The sequence below is a fragment of the Panthera onca genome, chromosome A2 (genome assembly GCF_046562875.1).
Source record: "Panthera onca isolate mPanOnc1 chromosome A2, mPanOnc1 haplotype 2, whole genome shotgun sequence".
Lineage (NCBI taxonomy): Eukaryota > Metazoa > Chordata > Mammalia > Carnivora > Felidae > Panthera > Panthera onca.
This window is the reverse complement of record NC_138340.1, coordinates 74,128,048-74,140,881: the sequence shown is the minus strand read 5'-3', so window position 1 is coordinate 74,140,881 and position 12,834 is coordinate 74,128,048. Positions and strand designations below refer to the sequence as shown.

The 12,834-nt window shown below is 43.6% G+C and overlaps 1 protein-coding gene across 2 annotated transcripts in view; it reads left to right on the top strand.

Annotated features, from left to right (window-relative positions):
• The first annotated feature begins 3,516 nt into the window (after window positions 1-3,516).
• The window catches only part of CDK13 (cyclin dependent kinase 13), a 122,531-nt gene continuing 113,213 nt past the window's right edge, over window positions 3,517-12,834 (top strand). For both annotated transcript variants that reach the window (XM_060632194.3, XM_060632193.3), the window contains exon 1: window positions 3,517-4,730. In XM_060632194.3, the coding sequence (XP_060488177.2) occupies window positions 3,517-4,730 (1,214 nt within the window). The remainder of the gene's footprint in view (window positions 4,731-12,834) is intronic.

Below are 12,834 nucleotides of genomic sequence, written 5' to 3'. Positions count from 1 at the left end.
ATTCTCATTTCTGTCTTTTTATGCCATTTGTCGCAGTATGTTGTTTCAGTGAAAATATATTAACAAGATATGTCCTTGGAAAAGAGAGGGAGTATTTTAATACCCTTTCCAGATAATTGTGGTTATTCTTTGATATTACATCAAAACTCCACAGTAGTTTCTTAAAGGTTAGTTGTAAAGTGGAATCTCAAATCCTATCCCTGAATGTTTTGTACTGTTATATTAAAATCCCTCAGTCAGTCTTGCACTTTGAATGAATGTTTTACTCATGACTTTGTAACATCACCCATTACTCATATGGAAAATATCAGTTCATGGAGTTATGCAGATTTTCCAAATGTTTACACATTTCAGAAACCTAATACCTTAGAACATTCTAGAAAACAAATGAACACACAAGCACACATTCTATTAGCCACCAGAACGATGATGTCATCACATGTCATGTCGTCTCTGGAAAACTCCACCATACATTCATGAAAGAATTAGAATAAAAAAGACAAATCATATCTTATTATTAGGAAAAGTGTTCTGACTGCATGAGTCGCTGAATAGGTTTTAGTCTCAAGGCATACTTTAAGAACAGCTGATATGGTACGATATGACTGTTAGATAAAAAAAGCAAAAAACTTACCACCTGTTTTTTTTTCTTTTAAAATCAAGAGGCAATAAATTATAACACACAAACAGCAAAATACTAAAATATAGTCCCAACTGGCAATTTCAAACCTTTTTATATGAAGACAAGTAGACAAGCTTATAGAAACAGATGGCTTTTAATCTGAAGGTCTTTCTCATTTTTTGTTTTTGTCTTTTGTTTTTAGTTTGGAGTCTATTAATTATTAGTATTTCCATGTATGCAGGCAGGTACCTCTTAGGAGCTCAAAATGCTTCATTTCTTCCACTTCTTCCCATTGCTCCCAAGATAGAATCTTTACAGAAACATGTGGGCAGCAAATCCCACTAAAAATATTTTAGTACATCTTTTCTGTTTGCAACCTGGCCTGGAAGCTGCCCATGAATTATGGGTCAAGTTTTTGTACATGTATAGATCACATTCTCACGTGAAATTGGTTATAGATTTGAGAAACTGCTAAATAAATCTCTTATCTTGCTCCCCTGCTCTGTTACTCCAGGCTTTTCAAAGTACGATGATAGTAGAGGTTAATCCTATTTTTTGGAAAAAACCACGTCCTACCTGGTCTTTAGCGGGCTATAACACCTTCACTCAGCATACTGCCAAGGAGGAATTTGTTTTAGGCACCCTGGCCCTTACTTTTCTATTCCGTTTTCCAGTGCCCTTACCACTTCCTTCTGGCTGCACAGTAGAGCCCACTGTGTGGCCCACCCAGGCTTACCTTCCTGGGCAATGCTTTGCCTCCTCCTTTATCCTTCAGCAAACACATACCCTTTGTATTCTTTCTTTCAGTAAAGTCTGATTTTAGCTTAGATTAGTCCAGTCTGAAATACAGTGTTAGTGGATGTCAAACCAATTAAAATATTTACACTAAGGTATGAATGATGGAAGCATACCAAGTGTTTGGGAACTAAGAACCAACTGATGATCTGAAAAAACAAACATGTAAAGGGGTTACTACTTGTAGCCACTGAATGGACTGCTCAGCTTTTTTTCAAGTATATTAAAAGCCAATAACCCATTTAAATTTCAATCTAATTATCCTATGAGCCCAGTCTATAACTGAAAGGCAATTTGGGAAGGCAAGAAATGAGACATGAGGTCACCGAATGGCTACGTTTGGCAGCGCCATAGGTTTAGATATTAAGAAGAAAGTGGGTGAAGTGCCAAGAGGGCAGTCCTCATTTGAGCAAAATGTTTTGACTTCTAGCTGCTGGTAATAATTTTGGGATTTCCAGTAGTTCCTTTGGAAGTTTCATTTATTCCCCAAATCAATTCAAGGCTCTTTCTTTTTTAAAGTAAATTTCAGTGTTACCAAAGCTCAAGACTCTGATTCCCAAGTGTGCTTTTAGGTTAAGATGGGGCCTCCAACTTGGATGTTCGTAAGACAGTTTAAACCAACGCCACCTCTGCTCTCTTTTGCACGGTGCCCTCTCTTTTCCGGTCGCAGCTATTCCATCCCCGGGATTTGGCTGAGGGTACAAGATAGAATGACTACCCAGCCCAGAGGCTCCTAACGGCGTTACTAATGAGTCTCTAGATTCTTGCTGTCGCCGTGACCTTTCAACAGGCGGGCGGTGCAACACCGCGTTGGACGCAACAGGCACGACCGGCGTGCCATCACTGCGAGAGTCTCGAGCGACAGCAGTGGGCGGTACACGAAACCTCTCCTTTCTTTAACCCTTCTTCACACAGAGTCCCACCCTCACCGGAAGTGGAGCCGTTTCTACGTTACGCCACTTCCGGCCCGCACGCCCGTCTCCGACGGGAGCGAGCACGCTGGTGCGCGGCAACTTTGTTCCCGCCTCCTTTGCCCCGACACCACTCACCTTCGGCTTTCTCGGAGCGTGACGTGCGTGCGCGTCCCCGGCCTTGCGTCAGGGCCGAGGGGAAAGGCCGAAAGAGCGAGGCGAGAAGGAGGGGTTGTGGAGGTTAGGGCCCAACCAGCAAGTCCCGTCGCCCTCCCTCCTCCTGACGAAGATCGGCGAGGGAAGGGGAGGAGCGAGCCGGGGCCGGCCGCGCACACCAGGAGCCTCCTCGTGGAGGGGGGGGGAGCGGAGGAAAAGGGAGCTCCGCCACCTCTGCTTGCGGCGGCGGCGAAGGAAGAAGAAAGTCAGGGCCCGAACCCACCGCCACAGGCTCAGAAACTTCCCCCCCCCCCCCGCCCCTATCTCCCCGGAAACAGCCCCCCGCCCAGCCCCGCACACTCGCTGCCCCAACCGTGAGCCGCAGCCCGGTCGCCCCCGCCTCGCCCCGCCCCGCCGCCCGTCCCTGCGGGCGGCAGAGTGCGCGAGGCCCTAGGCCGGGAGTTGTTGTCAGGCCCAGGCCACTTCCGAGGCGCCCGCCGTGTGTCGCCGCCACCACAGGAGGACGACGTCGACGCTGAGGAGGCGGCGGCGGAGGCGTGTTGTTGTCTCGCCCACTCCCCTCCCCTGAACTCGCACCCAACGTCAGGGCGCGATGGAGTGAAGCGGAGACGAAGGTGGTACTTCCGCGTTGCGCTGCCCGAGCCGAGAGCGCGGCCGAGGCCGCTCCCCCACCCCCGGGGGCACTTGGAGGACTCCGGACTCCCCCGCAGGTCAGCGCCCGGCGCATCTGGTGTTTTTGCTGCTGAGGAGAGGACGACGAGCACGATCGCGAGCTCTGCCACCAGGATTCCTGCTTCCCTCAGGCCCGGAGGCCGCTGCATACCCCACTGTGACCTGGAACCCAGGGACCCGAGTCCTGACCCGGATTATCGTGGCGCGTCCCCTGGCCGGCCCTGGTGCTCGGTGTCCCTCCGCCGCCGCCGCAGTTCCCGTTTCCGGCGGGGGAGATGGCCAGGATCTGACCCGGGAGGAGGCCGCACCCGCGCCGCGCTCTGCGGCGGGCTCTAGGCGATGCCGAGCAGCTCGGACACGGCGCTGGGGGGAGGCGGGGGCCTGAGCTGGGCGGAGAAGAAGTTGGAGGAACGCCGCAAGCGGAGGCGATTCCTGTCCCCTCAGCAGCCGCCGCTGCTGTTGCCGCTCCTGCAGCCGCAGCTCCTGCAACCGCCGCCGCCCCCGCCGCCTCTGCTCTTCCTGGCTGCTCCCGGCACGGCCGCCGCCGCAGCCGCCGCCGCCGCGGCCTCCTCCTCTTGCTTCAGCCCGGGCCCCCCTCTGGAGGTCAAGCGGCTGGCGAGAGGCAAGAGGCGCGCAGGAGGGCGGCAGAAGCGGCGCCGCGGGCCCCGCGCCGGGCAGGAGGCGGAGAAGCGTCGGGTCTTCTCGCTGCCCCAGCCGCAGCAGGACGGCGGTGGCGGTGCTAGTAGCGGCGGGGGTGTGACCCCGCTGGTGGAATACGAGGATGTGAGCTCCCAGTCCGAGCAGGGGCTGCTGCTGGGGGGGGCCAGCGCGGCAACGGCGGCGACGGCTGCCGGGGGAACGGGGGGCAGCGGCGGGAGTCCGGCCTCCTCCTCCGGCACCCAGCGGCGCGGGGAGGGGTCGGAGCGCAGGCCCCGCCGGGACCGCCGCAGCAGCAGCGGCCGCAGCAAGGAGCGCCACCGCGAGCACCGGCGGCGGGACGGGCAGCGCGGCGGCAGCGAGGCCTCCAAGTCCCGCAGCCGCCACAGCCACAGCGGCGAGGAGCGGGCCGAGGCCGCTAAGAGCGGCAGCAGCAGCAGCAGCGGCGGCCGCCGGAAAAGCGCCTCGGCCACGTCTAGCAGCAGCAGTAGCCGCAAGGATCGAGACCTGAAGGCTCACCGGAGCCGGACTAAGTCGTCCAAGGAGCCGCCTTCGGCCTACAAGGAGCCGCCCAAGGCCTACCGGGAGGACAAGAGCGAGCCCAAGGCCTACAGGCGGCGGCAGCGGTCCCTGAGCCCGCTGGGAGGCCGGGACGACAGCCCGGTGTCCCACAGGGCCTCGCAGAGCCTGAGAAGCCGCAAGTCCCCCAGCCCGGCAGGAGGTGGCAGCAGCCCGTACTCTCGGCGGCTGCCACGCTCCCCGAGCCCCTACAGCCGCCGCCGCTCCCCCAGCTACAGCCGCCACAGCTCCTACGAGCGGGGCGGCGACGTGTCCCCGAGCCCCTACAGCAGCAGCAGCTGGCGCCGCTCCCGGAGCCCCTACAGCCCGGTGATCAGGTGAGTCCGCCGCCTGGTGCGCGCCGGTCCTCTGCAGCGCTGGCCAGATCTCCAGGGGGCAGGGAAAGTGGTGATTGGCCTCTTGGAGCCACTTAGCTCTACAACCGGCCCTAGAAAACCCATCTTCAGACTGGGCTTCAAGTCGGGAGAGGCGTTTTCGCGCGCCCACGACACCTTTTAGTGGGTTGGAGGGACAAAGCAACAGGTCCCGCAGTTTTTTTCTTCTCGCTCGTGCAGGGAAAATTTCTAAGAAAGAGTTCAAAGTTTTCAACTTGTTGCATTGATATATTCACAGATTTCCCTCAACTGCTCTTTGCTTTTCCAGCACAATTACTTTGGGTAAACCTAGACGTTTTAATTTGTCATCATTTTGAAAGCCCTATGAAGAGGTTTCATCGTTGGAGATTTAGGAACGGACTGCAGCTAGGGCCTAAATATTGTAGGAGAGAATCAGAATCACTTGCTGATGTCAGTTAGATGTACATTTCAGATGTTTCAGGTGATTAATACAACGACAGAAAAAGGTTTTCTGTAAAGTTTATTCTTTTAAGATGTAGAAGCCTTATAGTTCTAAATTCTCAAGACAAGGAAGATGCCCGATTTGTGATATTCTTGTGCGGAATGTTTTTTTAAGTGTTCAAAAGTAGAAAAAAAATGACAACATTGTGGTTTCTCTGTTGGTTTGTGATGACACCCAGTTGCTAATGACGTATAATTAATTGGTGTGACCAAGCAAATGGTCTGGTACATCCTTACACTATTACACTATTTACCATTACATTAAGTTACTGTTTACATTTACCATAAGTTAGCTATACTTTTATATATCAGGATCTTTGTTCAGGAATCTTTAAAAGGGGTAATTTAATCTAGTGAAATTGGAGTAAATCTTTTATGTAGTTGTTATACCTTGTTATGTAATTCTTCAGGAAAAGTGTGTGCATTGATATATGCATACCTGTGAAACAAAGTGAATTAAAAATAACTTTTGAATATTTTGTAGGTTCTTAATTCCTTGAGCTGTCTGGAAATTCTAGGCCTTATATTTTAGGGTATTACAGAATGACGTTTGCATCTGTTATGCTTTTCCTATTGGCCTTAGTTTGCAGTAATGCCAAGTGGATGCTAAGAATCTCTAAGTAGAAATTATGTTGAATCTCAATTCATGTATCTGTAAAATTAGCAGATCTCTTTGAAGTGTCAGCCTAGTAAATATTTGTGAAGATGTGATTGGAGTAGAGATCTGGGTGTGAGTTTGTCTTTAAATGAAAACATCTGTGTACATGTGTTTCTTACAGTGTTCAAGTACACTTAAAATGCTAGTTGATGCCTTAATAAAGACTATTAACAGTGACCACTTAGCTTTTATATCTTGTAAGACTTTGCATTTTACTTTTAGTTAAAATATTTTAGGTTTGCCAAAAGGCTTGCTTTCTTTTCTTTTTCTTTTTTTTTTTTTTTGCAGTTGACTGTTTTTGAAAACTGATTAGGTTAAGTTTCAGCGCTTTACATTGTAATTTTTAAGCGTATGATGCAATATAAGAGTAGATTTATGTGTGTGTTTGGTTTTTTAGTTGCTGGTTACTTTAGCAAGGCCCTGCACTATGGTGCTGTGTATTTTATATATATTGTAGAGTAGTGGTATGTATGATTAGGATTATTCATCTTTATTAGCAAATATTTATTAAGCACATTATATGCCAGTTACTGTTCTAGGGACTGGAATAGATTGGTGAAGGGAGATGAGGTCCTTGCCCTCATGAAGCTTGCATTCTAGAGAGCCATTCATTGCTGAATCTTTTCATGGTGTTTATACTGACCACCAGTATTTCTAATGGATTGGATTTGGAAGAGGCTTTAGAGTATCTTGGCCAACATTCCTGACAGCTGTCCATTTGCATTTGGTGTGTGCCTGAAACATCCAGACCTGGGAAAACATTATTTTGAGATGGCCTGTTCCATTAGATTTGGGACTTGAATTCTAGTCCTGACTTAGCAAGACCCTCTCTTAAAGGCTCCCGTTTCTGAACTGTAATGGGAAAATGCTTGTGATTTTTGGATTATTTCAAGGATTAAGTGAAAATTTGTGTTTTGTAAAGTATAGAAATACTATAGATTATGATAGAAATGTAATGTTGAGTTATTATTGCGTAGTTTGAATTATTAGAATTCTTCACATTGAAACAGAAATCTATCTCCATATAACTTTCTACCCATTGCTTCAAGTTTATCCCTTTGGAATGATACAGAGCAAACCTGTATGCCACCTCTTTAAAATGTAAAGACACTTCCCATGTCTTCTTTTCTTCTCTAGGGCCAAGAACTTCATTTTTCGTGAGGTGTGGTTTTTAAAGATTTTTAAATATAACAAATGTGTTATAACCGTTTAGGAAATTGAACTTGTCCAGTTTAATGCTAAAAGTTTTATTTACTTTCAGAATTTAGTAATGTCTTAAGTGTCTCATGTTGTTTAATGAATAGACTGCTAGATCGTGAGCCTTGTGAAGGCAGCTATCCTGTCATGCCCACCACTGTATTCCTGGTGTTCAGCATGGCATCTGGTGCATGTAGTCTCCGAATAATTGTTGAATGGGTAAATGAAGGGATGATGGAGTTTATGGAGCATGTGAAATATTAGAGTGGGCCTGGATTGCATAAGTATTTAATAGAGACCATGTGCTATGCTATGAGAAATATCAGTGAGATCTTTTACCAGTCCACATGGACCTAATGTATTCATAAATTGTCAGTGTAATATTTTAAGGAAATGCATGCACATTGAAAATGGTATTGAAACCATGGTATGAAGTTTTTTCTTGGTGTTAATTCCTAGAATAAATCCTCTCCATTCTAGTGACTTCTAAATCACAGTTTTCTCTAGGCCTTCATCTTAATTTTCAGTCCTCTCCTCCTGCTTTTCTTTTCATCAGTCCCTCCTTAGCTTTACGTTTTCTCTGTGTAACCAGTTTACCATATTTTCTTTACTGCTTGACTATCGGGCTGTGGGAAGTCACATAATTTTGCTGACTGGCCCTATAGTAAGTGTGAGAGTGTACTGAAGAGAGAGCTGTTTAATAAAGGGAGGGAATGGTACTGAGATTTGGATTTTACTATATGCCAGGCATTGGTAAATACTTACCATACATTCACCCTCAAATCCCCTAAGATACACTTCTATTGATAGACTGGGAAACTGAAGCTATAAAAAGTTAAGTCAGCTTGGATTCAAACCCAGGGCTGACTGAAGTATGTGTTCTTGATATTAGGTATTGGTATTGTCATGCATTAAAGGGAGCTGGCTTTCAAGGGAGCTGACCGTCTCATGTGATAATCTGTTTTGCTGAAATTCATCTCCCTGTTTGGTTATTTATTGATTTTTTTTTCCTGGCCATCTTTGCAGCATTTTGAAAATTTTAAAAAAGAAATTCTTCTCTAAAGATTGTTTCAGCTCATTTGGTCTTTATTAACTTGTAGTTTTTATGAATATGAGTCTAAGAACAATTCCTTGAAGGCTTTAATTATACTTAGTTATTGACAGTTGTTTTGTAATGGAATGTCTTGATCTGAAGTCACTCAAGTCTCATCAGTTACAACCAGTATAATAAATTGTTATATATACTGTAATTGGTTCTGTGTCTGAAATTGTGGAAGTTCTATTCTAAATGGAGCAAAAGCCTCCATTACAGAGACCCTGAAAATCTAAAGATGGGTGGACCCTAGGTGTAAATCAGTGAAGTTATTAGTATTTACTTGCATATGATGTGGGATACCTCTGTCATGATTTATTTAGTGTATTGTCTTAAAATCTGTGTTCAAAAATGTGTAAAATAAAACCACTCCGGGATAATGAAAAAGCTCCTATTAACCGATAATGCTACTGATTTGGTTTGTACTTACTAGAATGGTAGTATCCTTAGATGAATGTAATTCTTAAAATGCTTTTTAAAAGTGTTGAGTGTATAGGATACTAGAATAAATGAAGAAATACACAGAAGGAATGGAAATTTAGGTGAAGTGTCTTAAGTGTCCAAACCTGTAGTTACTTATTTCACGTTCAAAGTAGGCTTGTGTTTTGCTTCTTCTCTGACCAAACTTTACCCAGCATTTATATCTATGTAGTCCTTATCACATGTATATTTTTTAAGTTTATTTATTTTTGAGAGGCAGCACAGGTGAGGGAGGGGCAGAGAGAGAGGGAGACAGAGAATCCCAACAGGCTCTGCACTGTCAGTATAGAGCCCAACATGGGTCTCGAACCAACAAACTGTGACACTCTGACCTGAGCCGAATATCAAGACGCTGCTCAACTGACTGAGGCACCGAGGTGCCCTGCCCCATTTATCATATATTTGTTCTAACACTGGTATTTCTCCCGTTTTCATTTTCATTCAGCACCTTAGTTCAGGCCCTAGTTTTCACTCAGACTTCCTGTTATCATTCTTTTCTTCTCTCTTCCATCCCTTTCTTCCCACTTCATTCTTTATCAGGAGAATTTTCTTTTTTAATTTCTTTTAACATTTATTCATTTTTGAGAAACAGAGCATGAGTGGGGAAGGGGCAGAGAGAGAGAGGGAGACACAGAATCTGAAGCAGGCTCCAGGCTCTGAGCTGTCAGCACAGAGCCCGACATGGGGCTCGAACCCACGAACCGTGATATCGTGACCTGAGCCGAAGTTGGACGCTCAACCGACTGAGCCACCCAGGCGCCCCATCAGGAGAATTTTCTTAAAGTCTTGGTTAGATTGTGTCACTTCCATTTTATAGAATTAAGTCCAGACTTTTCAGTGGATTTTCAGGTAATACCTTTTATGATCAGGCCCCATTCTATCAGAATTCTATTTCCAGAGGCCCTTTTATTTCTCTGTATTCTTGCTCTTGCTGTTCTTTTACCTTGAAATGCCCCTGTTTTTCCCTCTTCTCTGCTTCCGGCTTTGCATTCAAATCCTAGCTCCAGTTGAACCATGTTGAGGTCTTGCTCCATTCATCTAGAAAAAGTTAATTCTTATATTACTGCAGCACTTTGCTTTATCTTTGTTATAGAGCTTCAAAAAATTCTATTTAATATTCTAATTATTTGGCTGCGTACATTTGTGTTTTCTCTTTAAGATTGTAACCTCCTAGAGGATAAATTTTAAAGTGTATTGATTAGTGGTTGAGTTAGTTTAGATAGCATTTTTTCACCATAGATTAATGAAAATCAGCGTTTGTGCAGAATCCAGTTGTGTCTCTAAACTTGGAATTTTGGGGATGCATGGGTGGCTCGTTCTGTTAAGCATCCATTCTGGATTTTGGTTCAGGTCATGATCCCACAAGCCCTGCGTCTGGGTTCCATGCTGAGCATGAAGCCTGCTTGTAATTCTCTCTCCCTTTCTTTGCCCCTCTCCCATTTGCGTTCTCTGTCTCTCTCAAAATAAATAAGTAAAAATTAAAAAAAAAAATACTTGCTATTTTGGTTCACATATACTCTAGGATAGATGAAGTAATTATTTTATTTTTTAAGGAGAAAAGCTAAGAACTTCTTTTTCTAGCTGCTTCTTTACTGGCATGAGTTGAAGATGCTGGGACTCGTTTTCTGTGTGAGTAGAATAAATTCAGACCTAGTGTTTATATTTGCACTCTGGTACTAATCAAGATAAGTGATATGCTATTCTTGGTGAAAATTTTCTGAACAAGTTGACTGTATGTCAAGCTTTATTTCCTAACTGAAAAATTGTAGCTGTTTCTGAAAAATAAGTTGAAAATTAATATTGCTTAATATTTATATTTTAGATCATTTTAATCTGTTGTTTTACACTTTCTCTATGAATATCACTTAATTTTTTTTTTTTAATTTATTCATTTACTTTGAGAGAGAGAATGAGAGAGAATTCCAGGCAGACTTCACACTGCTGGCCAGAGCTGGACGTGGGAGTCTTGAACCCACGAACCAACCACGAGATCACGACCTGAGGTGAAGTCTAGAGTCAGACATTCAACCGACTGAGCCACCCAGGCACCCCTCATTTAAATTTTTATTGCTGTTATTTTGGTTTTGGTTGGCTTTGTTTCATAGCTAGATATTTATATGCTTTTAAGTGGATGTCAGAAACAAAAGTATCAAGCTAGAATCAGAAGTACTACTTGTTTGCAGTGATTTTTGTTACTTGAATTTCTACATATGTAAATCGTGAGAGAATCTAGTTTGCTTAATGTATTTGGAAAACAAAATGAATGTACAGAATAAAATCTAGGTTAGAAACTGGAATTTATTTATTTTTAAAGTTTTAATTTAAATTCCAGTTAGTTGATGTACAGTGTAATATTAGTTTCACGTGTGCAATATAGTGATTCATCACTTCCGTACAACACCGGGCGCTCATGACAAGTACACTCCTTAATCCCCATCACCTATTTCAAAACCCATTCCTTCATCCCTTTGTCTCTGGTAACCATCAGTTTGTTCTCTATAGTTAAGAGTCTGTTTCTTGGTTTGTCTTGCTCTTTTTTTCCCCTTTGCTCATTTAAAAACTGGAGTTTATAAAAAAGAAATGAAAAAGGTAGTGAGAGGAACTGAAAACTGAAAGTAGTTAATGGGCTGCATGCCTCCCCACTTTTGTTACTGCATTTTCAGTTGCACAGAGGCACTTTCACTGAGATATGTTATTGATTCTCCAAACTTACTTTATTTAATATTAAGTTAATTATTTCACCATTCTTAAAATCATTTCTTCTTCTGATGCTACTCTTCAGTATTTTTCACCTGTTTACAAAGATTCTAGAGAATCATGGTTTTTCGGTTACTACAGAACAGTGTGAGAGATTAAAAGTCCTTCTGAATCCAACCACCTGAGATGATCATCTTTGACATTTCTGAATAACATTCTTCTAGACTTCTCTCTGCATAATATATGGGACTTATGCATATATGCAAAGCATAGAGACAAAAGATTTTATATAAATCTTAAGAATTATGGGAATATACTACAATGCTGTTTTGTACATTGTACTCTGTAGTATGGTCTTTTTATTGGCTTTTGTTGTTGTATGGATGTACTGTAACTTATTTGGCCAACTCCATTTTGCTAGAATCTTAGTTTTTTATTTTTGACATGTGTATGTATTTGTTGCAGATATTTTGTATGTGCATTTGTCCCGTTAAATCCCATATATTGGACTTTTCAGAGGTAAAATTGTTGGGTCAGAAATGGTACTCATATTTGTAATTTTGATACACTGTCATATTGTCCTTCAGAAGGCTCTTACCGTTTTTTATTTCCCAACAATGTGCCACTGCTCATTTCCTCAGCCCTATCATCACTCGGAGTTGTCAGATACGCCATTATTTTTTTATTTGCTTTTCTTTAATATCTAATAAGACTGACTTTATTTTCATCTATTTATTGAGTGTTTTAGTTTCTTGATTTATTCTCTTTGTTGTTTTTCTTATTAATTTGTAAGCTTTTTTGTGTATTAGGGGTATTAACTTTCTGTGGCATAGCAACTATTTTTCATGGGTTTGTTTTTTGTTTTTTTTTTAACGTTGTTTATATAATGTTTTGTTTTAAGAAGTGCTATGCATGTATTCATGGTTTGTTTTTTTTTTTATATATGAAATTTATTGTCAAATTGGTTTCCATACAACACCCAGTGGTCATCCCAACAGGTGCCCTCCTCAATATCCATCACCCACCCTCCCCTCCCTCCCACCCCCCATGTATTCATGTGTTTTAAGTGACAGTTTCTCCAAGGCACCTAGGTCCAAAACTGCAGTAATACTTCACTTGCCTCTTGTTCTTCCCCAGTTCTAGTGAATTGCTTGTTCTGTTGGTCCTTTTGCAGTGGTCTTTAGTCTATCTGTTCTTACTTTGGTTTTGAAATTCCTTACTTTACGCTTTTATTGTGGGGTTTGCTTGCTTTGGGTTTTTCCTCTTAGACACTTTCCTGTTTTCTGCGTTCAAATTAATCTTAAAATACCATTTTGATTCTGTCATGTTTCTCTGAAGCATACTTACCGAATCAAATTCTTGAACTGGGCATTTATGATTCCTTACCCCAGACCGACCCACACTACCTTTATTTATATATGCTGATCACAATGCAAGCTGGACTCTTTACTACGTTAAAA